This window comes from Xylocopa sonorina, chromosome 6 (assembly GCF_050948175.1).
Source record: "Xylocopa sonorina isolate GNS202 chromosome 6, iyXylSono1_principal, whole genome shotgun sequence".
Taxonomy (NCBI): domain Eukaryota; kingdom Metazoa; phylum Arthropoda; class Insecta; order Hymenoptera; family Apidae; genus Xylocopa; species Xylocopa sonorina.
The window spans coordinates 13,724,423-13,751,041 of record NC_135198.1 but is presented as its reverse complement, the minus strand read 5'-3'; the positions used below and the strand labels follow the sequence as shown (position 1 = coordinate 13,751,041).

Sequence of the window (26,619 nt, the reverse complement as noted above, 5' to 3'; positions counted from 1 at the left end):
AGCGATCGTACGCGGCACGCGCTCGCATGATTATCGGTGCCGGTGACCGACTGCCTGTGGGAACGTCGTGCGTCGCGTTAACTTTTTGTCGGCTCGGAGGATTCTGTTAGGATAGGGAAAATAGGGGAGGGTGGATCAGGATGGTTCCGGTAACCGGTAACACGAATTTCGCGTCCGACAGGACAAGTTTAACAGCACTTTACATATCCAGCTACCGTTTCCGGTCTGCACGCGACTCGCGCCACGTGAAGTCGCGTGCCGCGGCGGCGAGTCTCCGTTGCTCGCGTACGCACGTGCGCCTGAACGGCTCCTCTACCTCCTCCTCCTCCTCCTTCGAGTCGTATCGCGGAATCGGGCAAGCCAGTGAACTCTTGCTACTGTTCTGGAGATCGTATGGAGTTAGTCGCTGCCGAAAAATATTTATATTCATGGTTAGGTTCGGATCGCGCGACGTGTGTGACCAAAGTCAAGTGGATCTGTTTCACGATCGGTCCATCCGCTGGACAAACAACGAACGCTCGGCGCTAAGCAAACACGCATGAAATTAAACGCGTCCGTGGTCCGTGGAAAAAGTCGAGCGTGGTCCGTCCAGATCGCGGTGATCTTTTCTTGGGAAAACAAACGGTCGGCATTCGATGAGGGTGATGGACCGTGTATCGATTAATCGTACGCGGTGGTCACTCCTTCCCCCGATCGGCCGGTTGACCATCGACCAGTTGACAGTTGGCACCGCGGCACAATCGTTCGATAATTGGCAGATATTGTTCGAAATACTCGAGTAACTCCGGAGTAACGTAACCGCATATGCCCAGGGCGCGCGTGTACGGCCAGAACCGGCTGTTCGACTACTTTACGATTTGTTGCTGGTGCTGCTGCGAACAATCGGAAATATGAATTTATCGTCGATCGCGTTGCCGCATCTCCGCGAGCCCGTGCTGATTTATCGACGATCCTGTTACAAAGGTCAGCTCTCGATAAACGATAAATGATACACGAATGCTCCCCTCGAAATCTTCTCCATTTCTAAGGAAATGGGTAAGCCGTATCGCGGTCGATTCTACAATTTAAACAAACGAATCTTTTCACGTTTTCACAGATGCGTACACGTCTCTGAAAATCCGTCGAGTCAGAAGGCTCGCGGTCTGTGCCATCTGGTGTCGCGTATCCAGCGAATGCTTGCCCTTAACGCAATTAACCGCTACTCCACTCGAATTACAACTGTACGCTATACCATTAATTAAACGCAATCGGGACGGAAGCTGAAAAATCGATAGAATAGATCAAGACAACCAAGTATGTATCAGAGCGAGGGGAGTAGTAGTTGAAAAATCGTACGACTTAAATGAATAGGTACATTTGCCAAGTCGAATGGGAATGTCCGCACCCTAAAATGATACACCGCATTTAAAAGTCAGCCCCAATCGTCGCAGCGATTCGTCTCGGTCCGAAGCGCCTCAATCGAGAACAAGTGTCAGGGCAAACCGTCGCGGATTTACGTTCATACATTAAGCAATTTTTTTAGGCGTGATTCTCAAGAGTGACAGCTGTCAGGAGGCAGAGCTCGACGGACCGGAACAACCGCGAAACCGCGCCACGGATACGTCCCTATGCCTCTCTACCTCTACCTCTATCGCGTGATTTTCCTCGTACTTACTTTACTTTCGCGTCGAACGGTTAACTAGTCAGCCCCGCCGCTCTGACAGGAAACAATGATGGATCGTTGCATCCAAATTTTATAACATCGCCGACCATTGTGCGAATTAAGATACCTTTGATCGATCACTTTTCAATCGAACCGTTGGCCTCTAGAGGATTCCTCCCGTGTATGCGTGTACATCTACATACATAGATATATATATATATATATATATAGAGAGAGAGAGAGAGAGAAACAATCTAAACCAATCAACGTACCTATTATTTCAATGGATTCATTATGATTCATTAGTACGATTCATTTTAGCGTGTACTATAAATTTCCAATTTCACGAGGTGACGACGCGCGACGAGACGTAACGTATCTGCATACATATTTGATTACAAACTGTAAGAAATTACTACCAGCATCGTCGGTATTGCAAACCACCGCCACGACGTTCGATCTTAATTTGAATCATTCAGCGCGCGAGTCGGTGATGTCGCGAGCGACACTAAAATGATCTGCCTTACCTACATCTTCATACATCTCGTCGGTAATAAAAACATGCGAGAAGTGTACATAACCTATTAGTACCTAACCTATTAAAGTGAAATGCGTTCGAACGGGAGAAGCACGACATGCGTTGCGGATGAAACATATTTGCGACAACTGTAAGATATAAGTTGCATAAAGAAAGGGAAGAAATGACGAATGAATCGGAGGATGTTGTTACTCATAAAACTCACAGGGAACGCAATGCCGGTCGCAAAGCGGAGAAAAAGAAAGCCAAAAAGGATCACGTTCAAGAACTGACGGATAAGCAAAAAAATCCGAAAGCATTTACATTCAATTCCGCTATTAAGGCGGAAAGACGATTTAGGCGGAAACAAGATATAGATACAAAGAAACAGCACATACCGTTGGTTGATAGGACACCCGTTGAACCTCCACCAATTTTAGTCGCAATCGTTGGCCCCCCAAAAGTCGGTAAATCCTTAGTTATTCAATGCCTCATCAAGAGCTATGTGAAACAACCGTTGACTAATATTCTTGGGCCCGTTACGGTCGTCTCTGGTAAAAAGAGGAGAATTACTTTCATGGAATGTAACAATGACATAAACAGTATGATAGACATCGCCAAAGTAGCAGACTTAGTGCTACTCTTAATAGATGCTTCGTTTGGCTTCGAGATGGAAATATTTGAATTCTTAAATATCTGTCAAGTTCATGGTATGCCTAGGATCATGGGTGTACTAACTCATTTGGACTTGATAAAAAATGCAAAGCAATTGAGACGGACTAAGAAAACATTGAAACAAAGATTTTGGACGGAAGTTTACGCCGGAGCAAAGTTATTCTATCTGTCGGGACTGGTCCATGGAGAATATTTACGCACAGAAGTTAAAAATTTATCCAGGTTTATATCCGTTATGAAGTTTAGGCCTTTAACTTGGCGTACCATGCACCCTTACATTCTCGCAGATAGAGTAGAAGATTTGACGGCTCCAGAATTGATCAGACAAAATCCAAAAGTTGATAGAACCATAAGCTTATACGGGTATGCAAAACTTGTAATACATGATAGAAATACATTTTACCTGAAACTTTTCATACTAATTTCCTTTTAACTTCGAAAAGGTACATAAGGGGGATCCCTATGAACAAGGAAACGTCCATACATATACCTGGCTGCGGGGATGTAAAAATTAAGGACATTAGTTTTCTGCCAGATCCGTGCCCATTGCCGGAAGAGCTGAAAAAGCGTGCGCTGCTGGAAAAGGAACGACTAATTTATGCACCTTTCTCCGGCGTCGGAGGTATAGTATACGATAAAGACGCTGTTTACGTTGAATTGGGTGGAAGTCATTCGCATCAGGAAGATGAGACGGGTTTGGTCGGAGCTCTAATGGACACTCAAGAAACGTTAGATCAAAAGTTGCAATACAGCGAATTGCAGTTATTTAGTAATACCGCGGCGATAAAATCGCAGGATGTAAATGAAAATTTCGACAGTTATAGAGGAGAAACTGTAGTCGATAATGGTAGGATTAGAAGAAAGGTTCTGTTTCCTGATTCTGAGTCGTTAATGAAATCTTCCGATGTGTCGGATGACAGTGATCGTGAGGATATCCAGAACGAGGAAGTGAGTAGCTATCGAGAAGAAGGAAATGAAAATGATGTCGAGAAAACCGAATATTCTCAAGAGGACAGCGATGAGAACGTCGAAGATATGAAATTGAGCGAAGAAAATGAGGGTAATATCAATGGGATAATGCGTATGGAAAGAAGCATCAAAAGAAAAAGCGAAGGAGATTTAAAATTAGAAAGTAAACTAAAAAGGAGGAGAAGCTCGTCGGCTAATTCCGACTCTGAAGTTAACGATGAAGATGATGACGATACCTCTAATGCGAAACAAATTCCCTCGAGTTCGACGAAATCTAGTGGTTCGAAAATATTAAATAACGTGGATATTTATCATTCTTTAAGCAAAGAATCGGACATTTTAATAAAAAATAAGATTACCGAAGCATTGAACCGATTAAATGCATGCTCGAATAAAAAAAATAAAAAAGCAAACAGTGACAGCGAAAGTTTCGACGAATTTAGCGACGAAGATTCTCGGGATAGATTAGAAATGGATGATTCCGAAGAAGAAGTTGAGTCTGAACGTGAAATTTTCAAGGAAGAGAGTGAAAGCAACGAAATTGATAACTTGGATGAAAATGACAAAATTGAAAGCGAAGAGGAGATCGTAGACGAGTTAAAATGGAAGTCTAATTTGGCTGAAAAAGCGAAAGAAGCGTTTCAAGATCGTCAACGAAATAATAAGAATTTTATGAAAATCGTTTACGGAGTATTCGATAGAAACTACGTAGAAGAAGAGAAAGAAGAAGGAGAGGATGAGGAAATGGGCGAAACCGAAGAAATAGGCGGGATTTTCCATGTAGTTCGTGAAAGACAAAAACGAAAGATACAAGAACGGGAACTGCAAAATAAAGAAGAGTGTATATTTTTTCCGGGAACTGAACGAGATTGGTCTTGTGATGAAAACAAGGTGCTCGTGATGAATCGTTTTGTTACTGGAAAATGGAAAGAATCGGAAGACGCGGAAGAGTTGTTAAAGTTGGATGACATAAATGACGAGGAGTTATACGGAGACTTCGAGGATTTGGAAACTGGTGAGAAACACGAAGCAGAACCAGCAAAAGAGACAACGTCGGTCGAAATGGAAGAAAAGAAGAAGCTTCTCGAAAAGAAGAAGAAATTGAAAGAGCAATTCGATCTGGAGTACGACAACGGGGAATCTAAAACGTATTACGACGAACTAAAATTGGAAGTTGAAAGACAAGCGAATCTGAATAAATCAGAATTCGAAGGAATAGACGATGATGTGAGGGTACAGTTGGAAGGTTATCGACCCGGCATGTATGTACGTGTCGAGATCGAAGCAATACCGTGCGAACTTATTACTCACTTAGATCCCACGTATCCATTGATTATCGGGGGTCTTTTACACGGCGAGGAGAACATAGGGTACGTACAAACAAGAATAAAAAAGCATCGATGGTATTCGAAGATTCTGAAAAGCAAAGATCCGCTGATACTTTCCGTCGGTTGGCGACGATTCCAGACGCTACCAATTTTCTCGAAATTGGAGGATAATTTGAGGAATAGAATGTTAAAGTATACCCCAGAACACGTTGCCTGTATGGCGCATTTTTGGGGCCCTATCACTCCTCAAGGTACAGGGGTCCTAGCGGTTCAAGATGTTGCGACAAGGGTACCAGGTTTTCGAATAGCGGCAACAGGTTCCATCGTAGAGATGGACAAGAGCACGCAGATCATGAAAAAGCTAAAACTTACCGGTGTCCCGATGAAAATATATAAGAAGACAGCGTTTATCAAAGATATGTTCAACACGGCACTCGAGGTGGCGAAGTTCGAGGGTGCCAAAATAAAAACCGTATCCGGTATACGTGGTCAAATAAAGAAAGCTGTATCGAAACCAGCGGGATGTTTCCGAGCAACATTCGAGGACAAGATACTTTTGAGCGACATCGTTTTCTGTCGCACTTGGTACAAGGTGGATGTCCCGAAATTTTATAACCCCGTTACATCCCTTCTGTTACCGTCCGAAGAAAAAAGTCATTGGCAAGGAATGAAAACGACTGGCCAGTTAAAAAGGGAAAAGAGTATACGTGCACCAGCCAATAAAGATTCTATGTATACGCCTATCGAGAGGGAGACTAAAGTGTTCAAACCACTCTCCATACCTCGCAGTTTGCAAAAGGAGCTACCGTATCGCGACAAGCCAAAGTTATCTACTTTTGGTAAGCGGAAGTCAAATTTGAAGAAGGGCAGAGTAGCTGTGGTTCGCGAGCCAAAGGAAGCGAATGTAGCAAAGTTACTGAAAATGATTAAAACCAATTATGCTCATAAACAAAAACAACTTAAGGAAGCTACTAAACAAAGGGTCGAAGCACACCAGGCGCAAATTGCTGCTGTGGAAGCACGGAAACTTAAGAGGCAGAAAGAACTAAAGAAACATGTGTTCAGAGAACTCGCAAAGTTCGAAAAGAAACGGAAATTATAGTACATATTCTATCCCAACTTATATAACAAATTCCCGTCTTTTATTTTATGCACTCGGCTGCGAGTTGTGCAAAATTTGTATCGTTTAAAAAAAAAGCTGTCAAAACATTTGTTTTATTGAAAACATTTTAGATAAGTTACAGCATCGTTATATTACGAAAATATATTATTAGTCCGTAGAAAATAATAACAACTTTATATGCAATGTTCTTATAATATAGCTTGTGATCCACGCCACGAGGCGATGGTATGATGTCCCGTTGAGTAGTTGTCGCCACTCTAAAATCAATTGCAGCACAACTGTATTTTTAATACTTTTAAAATATTGCTAATATATATATATACACATATCATATACATGTACACCCGTTACTATTGATTATTTTTCACTGTTTTCGTTTTACCTGCGTTAACATTAATAATTCATCTTGTGTGTCGACGATTTTAACTGGAAATGGTGAACCGGGTACAAGCACACCTGCCCAACGAACTTCAACTCTATAATCACCCGGTTCCGTCGGATCGTATCGACAAAGTATTATGCGATCCTTCTGAGTTTCCCTTTGCATTTCTACTCTGAACGCTCCCTTAGGGCCACGAACTCTTACCGTAAGCTGACCGGCGCCAGCTCCACGGGTATCGCAAATGAAACGTGACTGAAACGTTGCTAATACTCCATGCTCAATTCCTGGCCCGTAAACGCGAACCTATTCAAACAAATAATTCAATTGAAAACGTTTCGCATCGAAATAAACAATGTAAATCTTGTATTACTTTTGACGCGTCCGGCGCTCCGGACACACGTAACGTAAACGGGGATCCTGGGACATGTTCACCCGCATATTTAATAGTTAACGCATGTCGTCCAGCCTCTTGAGGTTTTACGTTCAATGTAAACGTCGCGTCACCGTGATCGTACAATTCGCAGTAAGCCACTTTATGAGGGCCGACACAATGTGCCGTTAATTCACCTAATAGAATTGACATTGATATTACCGGTTAATGTTAGTGAGTAACAAAGATACGATTTGGAAGTGACGAAACATACCAGGACCTGCACGTCTTGTATCGATAAAACTTCTTATTTCCTGCCCGACTATACCATGTTTCAATCCATCTCCGGAGCAAATAACTCGCGATGCGTCAGCTACGCTCGTGACATTTATTTGTAAAGGACACCCTTTTAACTGGCGACCATTCCAAGATACGGTCATCAGAAGAGGATCGGGGGTTAGCGGTATATAACTTGCCCGATAAACGCTGTCCCCTGTACGTAGAATTTAAGTAAATATTTAACGGAATGTAATGATATGTGAAATTTGGTAAAAATTGCAACGAAATATTCACCTAAATGTTGTAAAATTACATTGAGCTCGCTTGTCGGCGAAAATAATTGAACTTTGGGTGTTCCTGTACCAGCTTGGGACCCATCTATCGTGAAACTAACCTCTTCCCCACATTTAGCCGAAGTCAATCCTCTTCCCCTTAACAAGACTCGACTTGTGTCTTGCACAGGGGGCTATAAATATAATGGACGATAAGAAATGAAACTATTTTCAGAAATTATTATAACAAACTCAATCTTTTACACAATGATAAAAAGGGTGACCGGGGGGGGGGGGGGGGGGGGGGTGAAGAGAAAGTTTTATACCTCTAAATCTTGAACAATTGCAAGTTTCGGGGCACCTGGATACGGTACTCCATTGAATAATATTTCCAAACGATATTCCCCACCGTTTAATTGTGGCGGAATGAGTTTCAGTCTGTTGTTAGAAGTCATTTCAAAAGATAACATGTGATCTCCAATTTTCCCAGTAAGTTCTCCAGGTCCAGCTTCAGCGGTGTCGAAACTAATTTTATTCGATGGATGTAACTTCAACCGTCCCAGGTCGTCACACACAGCTGACCAGCCGCCTTAGAAAAATAACGAAAATATTTCTGATCCCTATCTTTTTTCTCTATTCCGATTATTTACCGATAACGCGCAGATTTCGTGTATCTATAATTTTTGGATGCCAAGGAGACCCTGGAAGCTGTTGTCCGGCAGAAACAACTCTGATATCAAATACTCCAACTTCGGTTGGTACATAGGACACGTTCCAAGTACCTGGATTAGCTCCAGCTTCGATAATCGCTTTCGAAACACTATCTGGGCCATCCACCTATTGAAAAATAGAAACAAACATTAATGAATTTGGGGTAATAAAATTTATAGACGTGAAACGAATTGAATAGTAAATTTTATCGCGATTACCTGAACAGCTGGAGGACTTCTTGTACCAGTAACAATAAAATGCGCCGTTTTATCAACGTGACCACTTAATAAACCCTCTCCTTTTGCACGAGCTTGTCCAGATGCATCAACCGTGCACATTAACGGACTGCCAGGTATGGAACAACCGCCTAAACACGAAAACGTACTAACGGGTAGTTTTCATGGAAACTATATGTCTATCCACGTAATGATACTTTTCTAAACAAATGTGTATACATTAACCTTACCGTATGTGATGTTAATCATATATGTACCAGGTACACTGGGAGAAAATTCAACCATTTCAGCACCATCGTTAAGTGGAGTAACTTGTAACGGAAGCTCTTGGCCTAATGGGCTCGTTGCTACTACATCCAAATCTGCCATTCCAGCATCTGTTTTTATTACTGTAACAATTTATAATTGTATGTAATACTACTTTACAACAAACGCTTATACATTTATACATAAGAGCGAAATGTTACACATTTTCTTTCCATATACGTACTTTTGAAGGCGATATGATCATGTACAGATACCGTCATTGGTCCCAGTTCTTGCAATCTCACCTTAGAGACATCGAAAGCTTGACAGAAGAAAGGCGAACCCAAAACTGGTTTCGTGCCATGTAAGACGTCAATCTTGTATGTCCCTGGTAATGTGACACGTTACATTCAATTATTAAACGTTATTAATATTACTTATAGTGGTATTTGTCGCATTGATTTAAAAGTAGACGTACCAATAGTATTTGTCGTAAATTCAGCAAGCAAGTTTCCATCTCTGTGTTGATAACATCGAACCGGAACTGCATTCCCTTGAGGTCCACTAATTACGACATCAAACTCTTTTCCAGGGCGTCCTAAAGTTTCGATAGTAAATAATGTCACTTTACTAACGCACGACTGGTAGAGCCCTAATCCTGTTGCCGTTACTTCTCTTCCTCCAGTAGGACCGCGAACTGTTACATCCAAGGGACTTCCTACGATAAAATGTTACAGCATGTGATAATGAATGAACTAAAATAAAATAAAATAAATAATTACCAATAAAGGCAATGTATGTGTATAGAATATACCGGATATATGGACTTCGTTGAATTTTATATGGACCTTATGCGGAGCTGCTCGCGTAGGATGAAAAATTATTTCATAATGATCGTTTTCACCTTCTCTAACTACGCTGTCCACATCAGCCCCAGCTGCGCGCACGTTTACGGTCAATTTTCCAGGCCCGGCTTCTTTCGGTGCAACCACTATGAAGCGATTTAAAATAGATTTTACACATATGAGATTAGATTTTAACAAATTGTTTGGCGTACCTGTAATCGTCCCCGGTCGGTGACAAACTACATCTGACACTTCTTTAATCGTTACTTTTCCCGGATCGAAAGCTTGAAGCGTTTGGGAACTAATTATTTTGTGACCATCGCTGAATATTACGCTATAGGTTCCAACCTGTCGCGTTCGAATCTCTACTCGATATAAGTTAGGTGACAATTTCGTCAATGTACACGGAATGATTATACCATCAGGGCCTGCAATAGTACGTCACAGTAGAATGTGTACAGCTGTAAAACATTTGCGATTACGTACCTGTAACTTCTGCAGATACAGGTCCTTCCAATCCTGGCATTTCCAAGTCCATGTACGCTGTGTTCCCAACACGTATCATGGATGGTCCATCCAACATTGTACTAACCACTGAACATTTAAATGGACTCCCTAGCGAACAAGACGTACAATGTTACTTTAATGAATGGTAATTAACATCTAACGAAGGTAACACAATATAAATTACAAACCTGGTACATTATCATCGTTGAAACTAATGTTAACGTAATGAGTACTAGTAGTTTGGGGAACAAATGTTACATCGTACAATCCACGAGCGCAGGCGACTACTTCAGCTTTGACCGTATTATTTTCTGTGCTCACCACTAATTCTAATGTACCCTCGCCAGCTTCCGCGGCATCAACGGTGAACGTTGTGGCTTGACCTAACAATGCTTCCGTAAGACCTGATACGTGAACCTATATCAATTTTTTAAAATAGAATTATTTGGAAACAATATTTCCCCGTGACCGAAATAACCTGAAATACCTTTGTGACATCATAAATATTGCAAGCATATGGAGAGCCCTTCACATGTTCATCATCCACTAATACGCTGATATTATGCCTGCCCACTTCCATAGGCAGAAAACTAATGTTGTATTTTCCATCTACGGGTTCTATTGTAATTGGAAGAGATATATTAGATGGAGGTGTCACGATTACGTCACAATTTGTTGAAGCAGTTTGTGGATCCACAATAAAGGACATTAATTGCTTTACAGCCCCCATCTTCAAATTATGACCTGTAATTATAGCTTGACCCGCGCCAACTACTTTACAGCTAAATGGTGAACCTGAAAATTTGATTATTTCAAAAATTAAAAAAGAATTGTATTCGAAACGTATGTATTAATCAGTGTACAATTATCGCGACATCGCCGTATACGTACCCGGAACAGGTTCTCCGTTAAAACGAACACTGAGACTGTGTACAGCAGCTTCTTGTGGTTTAAAGTTAACTCTGAATTTCGCATTCCCCTCGCTTTGTACATAATTCGGAACATTTTTGCCATTTACAGCAACAATAATTTCAAGATTACCAGCACCCGCTTGACTAGCATTGACTTGAAAATTTAAAAACGAACATACATTATACATAATAACTAAATATGAAAGATAAAAAAGAAGTACGAAAAGATTACTTACTACTAAAGAAGACCGGTTTGCCAACAACACCGTTATTTATATCTGTTACCTTTACTTTATCAGCATTATAAGCTTTTACCAAAAATGGACTACCTTCTACGTGCGATCCATTTATTTTTACTTCAACGCTATGATCGCCTATAAATATTACGTATATTTTTTAAAAACATTTCCACAATTACAATCTCATTATATTCAATTTACGTACCAACGTCTTTAGGTGTGAATCCTGCGGCATAACAACCATGCCCGTTCTGCTTAACGTGAACTGGTAAACTTTCTCTGGTTGGTGAGAGAACCTCTACAACAGGAGATCCTAAAGAGGTATCCGCTTCTATCGTAAATGTTGTCAAGCGATTTACGGACACTTTTTCAAGTCCTTCGGTTATTATCACTTTTGCTGTATCGCTCACCTAATGTATTTTACCAGGAATTAGTATTCTTTTAATTAAACGATTGCTAATGACATAAATGTAGTAGAAATAATGTTACACCTGACAGTTAAAGGGGCTACCAGGTACATCCTCTCCATTAAACCTTAAATCCACAGTATGTACAATTGGCTCTCGAGGTGTGAATGATATTGCATATGTGTGCGGTCCTTGAGCTTGAGCAGATGTAGGTACACGACCACCGTTTACCGTCACTTCCAAGTTTCCCGGTCCTGCCTGACTGGTTTCCACTAAAAATAAGAAAAAATAGCGTACAATTGTTATATATATATAGTTCAAAGTAATGAAATCTATCACAGGCATACCTAAGAAAGTTACAGGCATTCCAATGACACCATATTTAGCGTCTTTCACTTTGATAGCAGTCACGTCGTACACTTTGCAGCTAAATGGGCTACCAATCACGGGTACATTCCGATGGCTTACAGAAATTCTGTGTTCTCCAACTACTCGTGGCGTAAATGCTACGCTGCACGTTGTATCTTTGTTGTCAGTGACTTGAGCGGGTACGGCCTGTCCGTTGGGTCCTATCAAGTCCGCCGGTTAGTTGTTTAATACAATTTAGTCAGCCAACTACTAGAGTGGATCACAAGGAAGCCAAAAGTGAACAGTAGGTGTTTTATGCGAATTCATTAAGTTCTTTCTCAATGTTAGGCCTTTTAATTAAAATAAGCAATGTCTATATAACTAAAGAAAGTGATGTATGTACATAAATATTGTTATGCAAGAACTGACTGTTAGACATGCGAAAATGTAAATTCAATAATATATATTAATTCGCTAGTGTAATCTGATAATTAAATCTCAGATTTAATGTTGGTTAATATTACCTGTTATCGTATGCAAAAGTATGCAAAAGAAACTAATTTAAGCAAAATGTACAAAGAGTTATGAAATAAAAACCATCGGCGATGGTTGATTATTGCACTGTTACTACTGCATTGAGAAAAAGGGGATACTACTTAATTTTACTAAATGCATACTATTTAAACAAATGATAGTATAATACCAAATTCTCTAACTGCAATAATGTTTAAGAATTAATATAAACGGAATGATGTATATATAGCACCGTAAAGATGGCTGTTACGCGTATGCGCGTTTTACTTTGATTTGGCAATCGAAGCTGTAATTGCGTAATGTTAATTACCGTTTCAATAAAAATCACGTAATATAAAAGTAGAACCAACGCCTTTAAAATACCCTAACATGATGAAAGAACCAGTAGTACAAGGATATGCAACACTTTTTAAAGATATTATCATGTTAAGAACCCACCACCACTTATTTGATATAATCCATTATTAAAATAAAAATGAGATTAGTTTTGTTTGAGAAGTCTAGTAATGTCGTAGTCTGAAAGCTGGCCGACCTGCAACAGAGACAGAATTGCTCTCAAGCTGGAGACAGACAAACACACAGAGGCAGAACTTGCAAGTTCCCACCACATAATTAACAAAACTTAATAGTCGAATATTACTAAGAAATCTAATAAAAAAAAAAAAATCAGAAATTTATTACGATAGTAATATATAAAAGTACACATATATAAAAAGTGGGTTACGTATACTTCCAGGTTGTCGGCAAAACCGTTGTGCGTCAGTTGCAAAACTCTTGTAACATTGAATTGAAATAAGGTACAAAAAGAACATTGAACATATAAAATATGATATCGCTGTGAAGATTGTGACATTTGTGCGGTAACAGCAATGATACGACTTTCGATTGAGAGATACACACATGCGGCATACACGGTATTAATATAGTACAAGAAGAAAACAGTAAAACAGAAAAATGTCACCAATAATGAAAGGAGAATAGACGCACCTTCAACATTAACTTCTAAATCTTCCAAGCTACCGGCAACATTACTGACGGTAAGATAACTTTGCCGTCCTAATCCAGCACTGCTTAATGCCTGCCCACTCACTGTTACGTGGCTATCACCACCTACCCGAGTTACAATCGGGCAGCCTGGCACAGTTCGTTTGTTAAAGGCTATATTAATTATGTGTTCGCACGCCTCGAATGGTACAAAACTAACTGAAAACCGTGCGTTTCCTTGTGGCGTCACTTGGGTAGGTATGTTTTGACTACGAGCCGATATTGTAATTTCTAGATTTCCTTCACCAGCTTGACTCGCATCAACTATCAAAGTTAATATAATTAAAAATTATAATATACATATTTGTTACTTATACAAATAACATTCTTGTACGTACCAGTGAAATGTGTTGGTTGACCAACACTACCCCTAGCTACAGGTCCTATTAATACTTTATCCGCATTGAATGCTTTAGCTAAGAATGGTGTTCCATTCACAGGATGACCATTATATTCGACGCTAATTGAATGTACACCAACATCCCTTGGAATAAATTCAGCGGTAAAACCACTTTTTATATCCCCGGTTACTTTTACAGGTAATTCATTATTTGGTCCTAAAATTGACAGATTTCTAGAAATACTTATATACAAGCTCCACAATATTGCAAAGTTTCAATCTATATTATTCGCTTTTACTGACCTCTTACAGAAACTGCAAGCTCTGCACTACCGCTACCGTCTACTCCCATATGAAAACTGGCGGACTGATCCACCGGAATTAATTCTAAATGATTTAAACTTAACGTAACCCTACTGGTATCGGACACATTACAAATGAAGGGGCATCCTTTCACTGCTTCTCCATTGAATTTTATGTCAATGTAATGTGGTTTAGCAATTTCTGGTGTAAATGATACAAGACAACGTCCTCCTCCTACCACTTGAACATGATTAGGTACTTCTCCTTCGTTTATAGAAATTTCAAGTTGTCCCTCGCCAGCAGCACTAGCATCAACTGTGCCAAAATTATGGATTTAAAAAATGTACAAGTAGACGATTATATTTATCATTTTGTAAGCGCTGTACAAAGTGCACGTAAAGTTTAATTACCTCTGAACTGGCAGGCATATCCAACAACAGCACTGGGTACATCTGTGACTTGAATCAAACTGCTGTTGTACACCTTAGCAACTAGTGGTCCTGCCGGTAGCTTTTGTCCTGCGATGGTTACTTCTACAAGATGACTGCCGACTTCTATCGGAGTAAATTCAATACGGAATTCTCCAGGTCTTCCCAATTCTTCGTCAATTCTTGCCGATATATGTCTCTTAGAAGGTGCTGTAAACAATTATTAAATTTTTACAATAGAAAATTAGCATTTGTGATATGGCATACACAATTGATTTTGGATACTTACTTATAATTTGTACGTCAATTTCACTACTATTAAAGCCAAGAGCAGAAAGTTCAAAAACTGCTGGACTACCAGCGGGGACCAATCTTATAGAATCCCCAATCACTGACATTTTTGGGGCTGGCATGATGCTGACACGCCAGGGCGACCCTATCGAATAATCATTTTTACCAAATATTAATTATATAGATAGATGAATATATACATCTATTCTTATAATATAAAGTATAATCTTTAAACAATAAGGTAATTATTTCAAAACAATATATATAAAACACGTAATACGTAATACGTTTTGAACGATAAAGAAAGTTATTTAAGATTACGGAAGTTCGAGTAAAATTTTAATTTTCCGGAAGTGCAACGTGACTTCCATCAAATGCTTTCTAACCTTCGCGATCAACATAAGGAGACGCGTACGTAGAGCATAGATGAGAAAAAAACTTGTACGACTACCGCGGGAAAATCCACGCTATTGAGTTTAACCGGAGCAAATGTGCGGAAAATCTGATTACCTTTATCACCCTTAATGCCAAATAATAAAACCTGAAAAATGCTAAAAACCTTAAAGGAAAAATGTAGATTTGCGTTATAAATTAACGAAGGGATAAATTAACGGAACAGGGAACGAAACACGCGATTCGAATCGACTGATCAATAATAAGGCTCCATTATGGAATACACTTCGATTTCGGCCATAAGTACGAAGAAGATATTCAGTGTTTTCACAATGGTACGCGTACTAATTCGATTATGATTATTCGAGCCTTACTGAACGCTAATTGCAAATTATACCCTTCGTAATGCATTTTAATGTAATATGCAAACTGGAAAGGTAAAGCACAAAATCGAACGATCGAGAAAACCGAAGAATTCTACAGGTCTAGGTTTCTTGATGAAGAAACGTCAGCAGATCGCGATTCACGACAGAGACTTAAACGAGTCGAGTGACGGGACGAGTGTAAGTAGTCGCTACTACTGGCTTGCTACTCAGGCCCAAAACCAGGGCCGTGCTACTATCGGTATACGCACAATGATTTTCTCTCACGATCACCCTCTTTACTTTAAATTTGTATTCAACGTTCGATGCCTTTTCTTTCAAAGGCTACGATTTTCTATAAAAGAAGGTACATTGTTCTTGGTAAATATTCATTTTACAGCGCAAACCCGAGCGGGGCTTTAGAGAAACACGATACGGCTATGTTCTCCCATCCGTTTCTTGCTCGTTGTTCGACCGGCTATACGATTCACACGTTCGCAGGATACCTGATCTGCGTATTTCGATACTTTAAGATCCAGTCATAAATAGAAACCTCATTGTTTATACTCGAGGTAAAATATAATGGAATGAAGTGCGATCTCTTGCCCATCATGATTCTATAGTAAATTGAATTTTAATTCTTTGCCGTTCGCTACGTGCCGTTCGTCTCCGTTACAAATGTCAGGAATTCATTCGGTGTGTAAAGAGTGCATTCAAATTGTACGACAATTAATTTCGTTCGGTTCTTTGATAATTAATTTTAACTCTTGGCACGTTTTGTACGCCGTAACTATCCGATAAGAAGAAAAGCTAAAGTGCGACGAAATTTATTCTGATATCTTTCGAATCTATTAGCGTGTACAATGCTGTATCAGTATACCGTAGGAGGTATAAAATTTCACGAAGAGTAAGATATTTTTTCTACCGCTCAGTCTATGCCATTGATATCATGAAATCGCAGCTTTTTCCATTCCGAATTGCTTTGCGCCACATTCTCTAACGACGAGAGTTACATCGAAGAGACTATGGGTTCATGAATCGATGCATTCCCCGACATAACGGGTCATGCAGAAGAGAATTTGTTTAAAAAAATTTCGAAAAACCTTCCTCTCAAATTGTTATCGACTCTGAAATTAATAAAATTAAATTAATAAAATTAATAAAATAGCAAACGCGTTATTTCGAAGTCTAATTCACCACAAAAGCAAGAGTAAATTGAAATCGATTGAACCTAATGCTCGCTCACGTTGTCAAGAATGTCTATAGATAGTCAAGAATGTATATTATAGAAAAATAATAACGTTATGTAAAGGCAATATGCTATAATATGATAATTTCATCTTGTAGACGCACACACTTCTTATAATGGTATGCACGTGTAATTAATATATAATTGAAATTTTCATGGCTAATATGTATTCTAATCGAACGCCTACGGTAAATTGCACATCACTTGCGCTCGTAGAGACCGTAATAGTATTCATTGCAAGCGATATTGCAGTTTCAAATATGCATATGTATTAAGTACAGATAATACGAGATTAGGTAAAAATAACGTTCGTATATTGATAGTCAAAATTATTGATAGGGATACTTCCTGAATGCTTCGATTGCAATTTTTGCAGAGATACGTTCAGATTATGAGAAATCAAGTAAAAGCCACGTAATGTAGCCTGAAATAACGAGAAAACGAAGCAGCTGAAATGGAGAAATTGAGGTATGTAAAAACGCATTCCACATGTCGCCAAGCCGTGATTTATTCTGCGCGGTGTCTTGAAATCGAACAACCGCAACAATTCCTTCCTTGATAAATAATAACGGTGCAAGGCGTATTTGGTTTTGCGCACAGACTTGTACGAAAAACCTACTAGACTACTATTATTGGAAAAAAAAAATAAGAAAAATAAACATCCACATTATTACCGAGTGTATTCAGTTGTTCACAACACTAATTATTATTTATATCGCTTGGTACGTAATTGATTTATTGTGCGCAAGAATCAAACATTGACGTTGCGTGAAAATTTGCAAGGATCATTATAACATAGCATATGCAGTTACTTGGATTATGTTTACCTTTATATACGTAGGCAGAAACCGACTACATATTCCCGTTCGTAACCAAATACGTCTACGAGCATACTAAGGCTATAGCGACCGCACCTACGACCTTTATGATATACCTTTTCAAGTAATAATGTACAAATATTAACGTACAACCTTGGCGCAGTAAAATATTACTTAAACATTCCTAAACTGAAGTACCTAAAGGAAACAACTTTACTTGAACGCGTTATTTCATTGAATATACATATAGATATACGTTGCAATAGAATAGCTTCTAGATTCTGTTATGTGTGTAGGGCACAAACAATTTTAATAATAAAGTGTGAAGCATCTTGATATTCCCGTGCGGAACAATTTAAAAATGGTATAATGTCGTAACGAACTTCTTGACCATGGTATTGTAAGCCGTGTGTAACAAGCAATCATGGTTGCATAGACACATACTTTTCTATCTAGCATTTAAGTGATATTCTTCGTGCGTGTGTAATAGATAATAAAATACATTCAAATTTTACTTGTTACGTTGATTTGTGCATTAAAAGTTGTAAAAGATACCATTACGGTCAATGTTCGAGATATCCGAATGGTATTTTATGACAATAAGGAAGATTGTTTAAATAACCATACCACTAACGTGCTTCGTTAGGTAAATGAAAGGAAAAAATTCAAGAAAGAAAGGAAACGATGACGTCGTATATGTGTCAGTGGAACATCACGTGGATGCGTGAAATCGTAAGTCAATGACCTGTTGACTAGAACAGTATGTGTATACACCCGTATTTGTAATGATAATGTAATAAATGTAAAAGATTGAATACAAAATCATTTAAATGCACTAGACAAACATTACCACTTATATTCTAAATAAACTAGTTATTAAAACAAGTAACTCTATTATTAAGAAATACATACGATTATTGGAAATTATTTGCAGATAATTATCTAGACACGAAATTGTTATTGTGTAATGATTTTATGTCCATAATATTCTCGTTCGACATTTTAATAGAATGATTATGTCGCTGACAAACTATATGCATATATAAGACAAAACGAGACTTACCGGGGACAACTTCGCCGTTGAACGTCATTTCTACCAGGTGTACAACAGCTTCGTACGGTACAAACGATGCCAGAAATCGTTGATTACCTAGTGCTCTAACAAAACTGGTTACATGACCACCATTTACGAGAATCTCTAGATTTCCGGATCCAGCTTTAGATCCGTCGACTGGAAGTATAAAAGATATACGACGGTACACATTTACTGTAGTGTTGCCTATTCTAATGTACTTGTGTGCGCCTTCAAATACATACTTTCAAATTCTACTGGTTGATTAACAACGCCATTCGGAATATTACCAATTTGGATAGCACGAGCATTATATGCTTGCGATCTGAAATTTGGAGCAATTAAGTATACATTTTTTTTAGCAATTTCACTAATTACGAACCTGAAAGGAGAACCCTGAATATGTTGACCGTTCACTAAAATTTGAATGATATGTTCACCAACTTCTTCAGCGATTACCGTGTACGCTAAGCCTCGGAGGGTTGTCTTTTGTACAGGAATTATTTTACCGCTTGGTGCTAAAATAATATGAATGGCATTTCGAAAATACGAGACATACCGTACCGAAAGTAAAGTGTAATACAGAAGCTTACCGGAAACAGTAACAGTAATTTCATTTGGATCTATGGTTTGATCTATAAAATTAATGGTAGCTGGCCTATGAATTGGTAATGTTTCCAGTGCGCTTCCAGCTACATATTCATAATTTTTGCTTTCCACTGACGAGCCAGAAATCCCATTATCAGGATAACGATCATGAATTCCATCCGTGGTATCCACGTTTTTGTAATAATTATTATTTTTATTTTTCAGTATTCCATGCGTTTGCACTCGAGTATTATGATTTTCGTTGTATTTTTGAGACGTAATGTACTCCGAAGTTGACGTAAAGTTGGAGGAGGTATTGTGACTTTGCGAAATATTCTTCGAACTATAACTTTGAGTATTTTTATAATTGTTATTAAAATAATTCGAGTTTATTTTATTGTCGGGTGTAACGGAATTGTTAGTCAGGTTGGCAAGGGATTCTAAACTCCCGTAAGATAATAAAGATTTTGTCTTCTCTATAGCATCCCATGAATCTCGTCTAGAGGTACTGCCAACCATCGATGATACTCTAACGTTGCTAGTTGTGTCAACCGCTCCATTATCCGCGGGATCTCTCCTATTATGATTGTTATCTTTATCGTTGTTTCTTGGACTGAAGCTTCTGTTAACAGGGCTTTGAGTCGCGCTACGGTATGCCATTGGACTTCTATTCGGTGACCGAGATCTCTTCAATGATCCTGAACTGTAAATTTCTCGAGATTCCTTAATAATCGGTGAATATCTCGAACTGTGCGCAGGTGGGCTTGGATTCGGAGAAAGAGATCTACTTATCGTATTTGATGCATATTCATCTTTCGATTCTTTTATAAAACTGGGACTTTGCAAGGTCGGTGATCTCGACTGGTTATACGTAGCGGTAGAATAAATTTCTTTCGTGTCTTTAATCATAGAGGGGCTGTGAAGATTTCGCGAAACGGGGCTGTGACTATGATTCGTAGATCGATTGTGTTTGTACGAAGTAGACGAATGATACGTCGAATTACAGTTTTCCTGTACTGAATAATTATTCGAAACTTTATGCGCATGAGTACCTTGTTGTACAGGAGAGTATTCGCGTACGTGTTGAGTCGGGCTCGCTAATTTATACGAGGGCGAAGAGTATGCCTTTTGCTGTACGGGACTCGATCTTTCCGTTCCAATCGAAACGTTCAAGCCGTTCATTCGTCTTTCCAACGATGATAACTTCGATCTCTCGAGGCTAGATTCTTTCGATCTTCTGGATCCTTTTTGAGTTCCCACTCGTATAGAAAATGGAGAACCTCGAACATCGGAACCATTAAAGTAGACGTAAATTCTATACTTTCCAGGATCTACCGGAACGAACGAAACGCGGTATTGCATATGTCTAAAGTTTTCCATTCTGAAAGGAACAGACTGCTTATCGTGCACTAAATCTATTATTACATCGCCAAGACCACCGGTTCCTGTTGCATCGACAGTAAATGAAAACGGCTGTCCGGGCAAAGCACCCTCCGTGTCCAACAGCTATAAATATTTATCGAATATCAGAGGCACAGATCAAATGGTGTACTACGGATAATACACGAAACAAACAAATAATATACCTTTATTCCGTTAGGATCGAATACGAAGCATGTAAATGGTCCACCTTGTATGTGATTCCCTTTATGAGTTATCGCGATACTCCATTCTCCTATTTCGTCAGGTTGAAAGGTTGCAGTATGTACTCCATCGTTTTCTTTGACCGGGCACGACAAAGATCTCCCTGTCGGGGACCACGCGGTCACATCAATGCCATCGTGACTAGTTCCTAAAATATGTCGAAATAATAAATAAAATTTAATATATTTTTGCCCACTATTATTTCTATTTCTCTCTTTGGTAAATACAATGGTTACCGTAACTGTTGACTAGAACTTCGACGATAGATCCAATAGCACACGGATCCATACCAGGTGATTTAATTTTGGTTAACGGAGGTAAAACTCGAAAATAATAGGGACATCCATCTACTAATTCTCCGTCGTTATGTACCATTAACTGTAATGCAAACAATAATTGTGAGCTTTTGTTGCTTCGTTGCTTATTAGCTAAGTTTAATGCATCGAGAGACATCGTACCTTGTGCATACCAACTTCGGTAGGTACAAAGGTTCCTTTCCCATGAACACCATTCCATGTAAGCCTACATTCTACCCGCCCGGTCGGACTTATTATTTCACCGCGTACCTCCCTTGTACTTACTTCTTTGGTAAGAATTTCTAGTTTAAAATGTGCCTATAGATAATAATTATGAAATTTTCGCATCGAAATAAAACGTGTAACATGAAATATTTTAAGAACTATGTTGTTAGATGAAAATCAGCAATCAACTAACCGGTTGATAAACTCTAGCAGAAGTGCTATCGATATGGATAACAATTTGCTTGCTCGCTTGAGGACGAGGCTTTACCCATTGAAAGTTTGCCGCGTACGCCATAACACCTAAATGTTCTACATTCTGATCTGCCATGTCCTTTGCTTTAAGAATAGGCTCTACGCCTAACTTCTTACCTCCGTCAATACCTTGTGAATGAAAAAAATTTCGGATAAATCATGTACCAAACATATGAAAATAATTAAGTTCCTCCAAAAAGGAACCACGCAATAATATTTACCTATTTGAAGATTATGTTCCCATGCAGACGGTTCGGTATTGATCTTATCATAAGCCGGGGCAGGTCCGCCCAAATTTCTAACGATCCCGCATAAAATTCTGCCGTCGTTCCAATCGGTCTGTGTAGGAATTGATTTCAGTTTATCGTTAGCCGAATACGGCTATATACAAGCGTGATACAAAGCCGAAATGAGAAACATTTGCTCACCGTAAAATTTTGAACCGAATGATGAGGTAATTGTGTGTTGACCCATCGCAACGTTGCGTGAAAACCCGGTGAACCTTCTTTCATGAAGTATGATAAGTAGGTCATGCCCGATAGTTCGTCCAGGTATGGAGATGCAAGGTACTCTGGTTCCAGTACCATTGGTATATCGAATTCACGTTTTGAAATCTCCATAGCTTTTCGACAGTTGTATACGCTGGAACTGGGATCAAGCCGACGCCAATGAGGGAACAGACCCGGTTGACAATAATCAAGTAAAGCGCTCAAATATACACCGGAATTCCAGTCTGTGGTAAAGTTATTCACTCTACATTCTGGCAGGACTGCCTGTAAAATAAATCAACGGAACAGCTTTCTTTTTAGCTTTTAATAAGATCTTCCAAGCTTTCTTGTGTTGTCCGTAATAAAAAAGATTTAACTGATAAACCGATGCACTGTATACCATAAAGTATAAAAAATTGAATCGAATCATTTTCTTTGTAAACGTATTTACGCATAGGTTACAGTTGCGATATGGCAAGGTTACTCCTCTAACTACGTATACACACTGACCTTGAGCCATGCGAGCATGAGTTTCCTTGGAGGGAACTTGGACTTGCCTATTTGGTACCTTACAATGAGCGACCATATCAGACCAAGGATCAGTTTCAAATTTCCATTGACGATATCTACGTTACCTGTGAAGAACAAATTTAAGATTGCCTTAAGTTGTGCTATAATATTATTGTTATTATTACTGCTTACGTGTAACTAGCATTACAACTATTGGTTACGATCATCGCTAAAATATTAGAGAGTTATAAAAGTTTCCCTGCTCTACGTTAAAGGCTTGCATTCCACTCACGCGCTAGAAATTAAATTAGTCGCCAGTTACATGGTGGTATAATTGCAATGGTTCTACACTATAGTCTCGTAGGCGCTGATAGAACACCAGAAAGGCAACGACCTCGAAGTTAGATTTGCAAACGCTAACGTCACAACCGTGTTTATTGTTACGAAAAGTAAAATATTAACGTTATGCGCGTGTTATTATCACTAGGTAAATGGAATTAATAAATGTATCGATATCCTTCGTAAGTATACTACAACCGATAAGGTGCACTAAATAACGCATCACGAATATAAGCCTGATAAGATGACGATAACGATCGTCATCTCTACTATTGTAGCTACATGCTAAGGTATTAGCATGTTTGGCGTAACTCTATTGCAGTTTACGAATAAGCAATCGATATAATTAGAGACTTGATTGATTCACCAATGTTGACGAGCTTCACACCGTCAGCTTCGATAGCTTGAAGAGCCGTTGAAACATTTTCCAAATGATGATGTTGATTAGCTGGCCTGGGATTCCATCGAGGTAAACGTCGCTTGGTAAGTACCTCGACGAGAGCGCAGAGTCGTGTACCGTCCCGAAAATCTTCAACGAGATCAATTACAGGACCGTTTGCAACATCGACCGCATGTTTCAAGTGTTCGTTCACCCAATTTCGGAAGGTATTTGCTTGAATTTCCACCCACAGATCTTCATGCCCTTTAATCGGCATCCCCTTCGCTGCTGTACCTTCGGCAGACCTGGCTACCAGGCCGACCAATTCTTCGGGTCGTAATTGTTCAGTGGATTCCATTTTTATTCCTACTCTTCAACATTACATAATAAAAATTCTTGTTTATTACGCCGATCTAATACGCTGAAAGTTAAACGATGTGATCCCATCGAAACGCAATTATATCGCAATAATATCTAACTCATGGGGATAATTGAACGTGAATCATGGCTCTGTTGATTTTCTGAACGATGGCAGATTAGACATCGACTACCGTCAAGCCACAGTTACAAAACTCGAGAATAATACGATGATCTGATTCGTTAAAGAAAGTATCAAAGCGAAAAAATTGCTTGTGCTCCTAATTGTTTGTGCGTAGCTTATGTACATATAACTGCTACTTTAGACGAATTCATTAAGTCTTTCACAGTTACAATCGCGAGAAAGGGAACAAGAAAGCGTAGAAATATTACGTACTGCAGTGTGCTCGCTCTTTTTCCTTATTCTTATCTACGAGAACTTTTTCATGATTCTCATACAGAAAAAAAGTGAATTACGATTCGATTGATATGCATACATGTATAGTGTGATACATTAATGTGACATCACTAGCACGTGTCAGAAGCAGTGCTTCGTCGCGTTACACTGTACTATGACATCACACTGGTCTCTCAAAAACTTGTCCAACCAGTGAAACCTACGTAACTACATAAAAATTTACGAAGCAAGCAAACTATGATAAGTAACAGTATTCGACACTAGACTGTCTTATCGTCCGGTTTGATTACGCTAAAAATGAAATTAGATTTTTTAATAATTTACACTTCAGAAACAAAATATATAGAATAAGGATGAGATAAATAAACAAACCAAGAAGGAAGAAACTTACCAAATAGATCATTCGAAACATTCGGAACAATAGTTCACAAGATACTCGAGCACTTTTTATCGTCCAAAGGAGAACTTTATGCAAATTCGTATCAGGATCCTACATTGATCGCAAAAATACAAAGAGCGAAATACGTTTCTCTTTCACTATGTTTCGTGAGAAACTTCAATCGAGCGAAGATAAATATCGGCATTATATACTCGCATCTACGAAGTTGTTGCACACGAAATTCAACTCTCTTCTTAACACTTTTATGATATTTATCTTTTCGAACTTTTTTTACGATTAACTATTATTCAATTGTTAGAATACTTCGATAACGGAAGTCTGAAGTTTATTGAAATTTCGAAGGTCAACTTTTAAACAACTTAATTGAATCATTTCTAATGATCGATCAAAGCCACTTTAATGTAATACAGTTCGAGAGAGTATTCGTCGATTGGTTAATGACTAATGAATTGACCAACCGGTCTGTTTGTTGAAAGAGCGCGATTTAGAGTAGATATATTCAAGGAATATACACGCGAAAGGATTGTTCCGTACGTATGGAAAAATATTACTAGATGAAAGTGACATTTCAACATGAGTGCTTTAAACGTAAACGATATTATTGTATATTCATTCGCGGTAATCGAGAATGTAAAAATCGTTTAACATGTGAACTGATATTTACATTGGTGTTCCGTAAAGCAGTCTTCTGAACACGGAATTTCACGAAACCGTCCCTCCAATACTGGTCCCCTTAATTTGCGGGATTCTCCTTTCAAAAAACTTCCTTCACTCGTCGCTAAATTTCCGATTAACTTTCCAGTGGCTATGTACGAAGCACCATTTTTGGAGGTCGAAAATTTCCAGATCGCACCGTTCTCGATGAGCGTTGTTCGACGTGCGTGAGCTCACTGAACTAACATGAAAATCCCCTTCTTCTCCACAGCTCCGCACAATCGCTTTCGGAGACCATTGGAACACACGATCGCGATTTTAATGAATACAACCATGTGCCTACCTGTCCTTGTGCCTCATACTTTACTTTACCGTTTGGAGATTAATGCTTTTTAATCAGAATTATGGAATATCGATTACAGATGACAAAGATATCAAACAATAAAATGGATGCAAGTAAAATGTTTTATTTGCGTCGCATTACCTTGGGAACTCATTAGAATTGAAATAACTAGAGTTATACTTTATACGAGGTACGAGGTCTTTAATCAATCCACTGACACGTAATAATAAAATACCATGCATAAAATGATCTAGTCTGCTTACGTGTTGAATTGAATTTTTCTAACGAATTTCTTATTCGTCTCGTTTCGATACAGTAACTATATAAAAATAGTGACTATATATAAAATCAGACAAATTATTCCGCAAGGTGGTGGCACCTGTCGGAAACACAATCGTCTGGTAGTATGCTTACAGGCGCCGGAAAAACAAATTATGGATACATTGTATGTAGGTATACGTGCACTTTTAGCGTATTTGTACACGCATGATTATGCGAGAACTATGTACAATACTTTTGATATGCAATTAATCGAAACATACAATAGGAAAGAAAGTGATTTCAACGAGTGAGATTCTCTGGTATTGCTTCTGGTATTTCTTATCGGGTATTGAAATCTCTACGAATTCTGCGAACCGTATCTGTTATATCTATTATATCTATTATATATATATACATACACATGTATAACGAATGTACGGACTAATTGATATAAGTGCGTCATACCTTGTTACATACAATAATATAGTCCTTAACAATAAAAAATTCTGCATATACTTATTGACATTGCTTTGAATGTACTTTAATCGAACCTATTTTTATCGGCTAAGTATTTATATGCACGCAACTAAACACGGATTTCCTTGGTGAAACATTTATCGTATA

General features: G+C 38.8%; 2 protein-coding genes and 1 long non-coding RNA gene across 10 annotated transcripts; 2 read left to right on the top strand and 1 right to left on the bottom strand.

Annotated features, from left to right (window-relative positions):
* Window positions 1–2,271: 2,271 nt before the first annotated feature.
* LOC143424921 (ribosome biogenesis protein BMS1 homolog) lies at window positions 2,272–6,405 on the top strand. Its single transcript, XM_076897313.1, has 3 exons — window positions 2,272–3,197; window positions 3,278–6,232; window positions 6,330–6,405. Exons 1-3 carry the CDS (start codon window positions 2,344–2,346, stop codon window positions 6,403–6,405), a joined length of 3,885 nt encoding a protein of 1,294 aa, XP_076753428.1. The 5' UTR covers window positions 2,272–2,343.
* Jbug (filamin-type immunoglobulin domains fbug) lies at window positions 6,331–25,633 on the bottom strand. 8 transcript variants are annotated; one of them, XM_076897036.1, is made up of 39 exons: window positions 25,402–25,615; window positions 23,551–23,931; window positions 22,845–22,969; window positions 22,275–22,619; window positions 22,068–22,185; window positions 21,788–21,975; window positions 21,532–21,687; window positions 21,310–21,451; window positions 21,016–21,221; window positions 19,435–20,935; window positions 19,224–19,359; window positions 19,087–19,166; window positions 18,833–19,000; window positions 14,946–15,092; window positions 14,639–14,866; window positions 14,229–14,543; window positions 13,924–14,142; window positions 13,529–13,849; window positions 12,007–12,228; window positions 11,744–11,931; window positions 11,458–11,662; window positions 11,250–11,387; window positions 10,994–11,167; window positions 10,590–10,897; window positions 10,291–10,519; window positions 10,082–10,210; window positions 9,808–10,023; window positions 9,565–9,741; window positions 9,229–9,468; window positions 8,995–9,138; window positions 8,735–8,893; window positions 8,487–8,635; window positions 8,208–8,394; window positions 7,884–8,146; window positions 7,580–7,751; window positions 7,281–7,499; window positions 7,007–7,203; window positions 6,637–6,939; window positions 6,331–6,511 (listed from the first exon to the last, which is right to left on the bottom strand). In XM_076897036.1, exons 2-39 carry the CDS (start codon window positions 23,918–23,920, stop codon window positions 6,443–6,445), a joined length of 8,853 nt encoding a protein of 2,950 aa, XP_076753151.1. In that variant the 5' UTR covers window positions 23,921–23,931; window positions 25,402–25,615; the 3' UTR covers window positions 6,331–6,442. The 8 variants fall into 8 exon arrangements, 5 of the variants coding, with proteins under 5 accessions (XP_076753151.1, XP_076753150.1, XP_076753154.1 ...); XM_076897035.1 differs by having other exon boundaries at window positions 23,551–23,928; window positions 25,402–25,607; XM_076897037.1 differs by lacking the exons at window positions 6,331–6,511; window positions 6,637–6,939; window positions 7,007–7,203; ... (5 more) ...; window positions 8,735–8,893; window positions 8,995–9,138 and having other exon boundaries at window positions 9,304–9,468; window positions 9,533–9,741; window positions 25,402–25,620.
* On the top strand, window positions 17,321–18,577 carry LOC143424772 (uncharacterized). The gene is made up of 3 exons (XR_013101976.1): window positions 17,321–17,419; window positions 17,793–17,893; window positions 18,416–18,577. It is a non-coding gene; the product is annotated as an uncharacterized LOC143424772 (long non-coding RNA).
* Window positions 25,634–26,619: the final 986 nt, after the last annotated feature.

Coding starts and splice junctions, on each gene's coding strand:
- Jbug (XM_076897036.1), bottom strand. CDS start 23,920: ATGGAATCCACTGAACAATTACGACCCGAAGAATTGGTCGGCCTGGTA. Junction 22,970..23,550: donor TGTGAAGCTCGTCAACATTG/GTGAATCAATCA, acceptor TGTTCTTCACAG/GTAACGTAGATATCGTCAAT. Junction 8,894..8,994: donor TGATCATATCGCCTTCAAAA/GTACGTATATGG, acceptor AAATTGTTACAG/TAATAAAAACAGATGCTGGA.
- LOC143424921 (XM_076897313.1), top strand. CDS start 2,344: ATGACGAATGAATCGGAGGATGTTGTTACTCATAAAACTCACAGGGAA. Junction 3,198..3,277: donor AGAACCATAAGCTTATACGG/GTATGCAAAACT, acceptor AACTTCGAAAAG/GTACATAAGGGGGATCCCTA. Junction 6,233..6,329: donor GAAAAGAAACGGAAATTATA/GTACATATTCTA, acceptor TTAAAAAAAAAG/CTGTCAAAACATTTGTTTTA.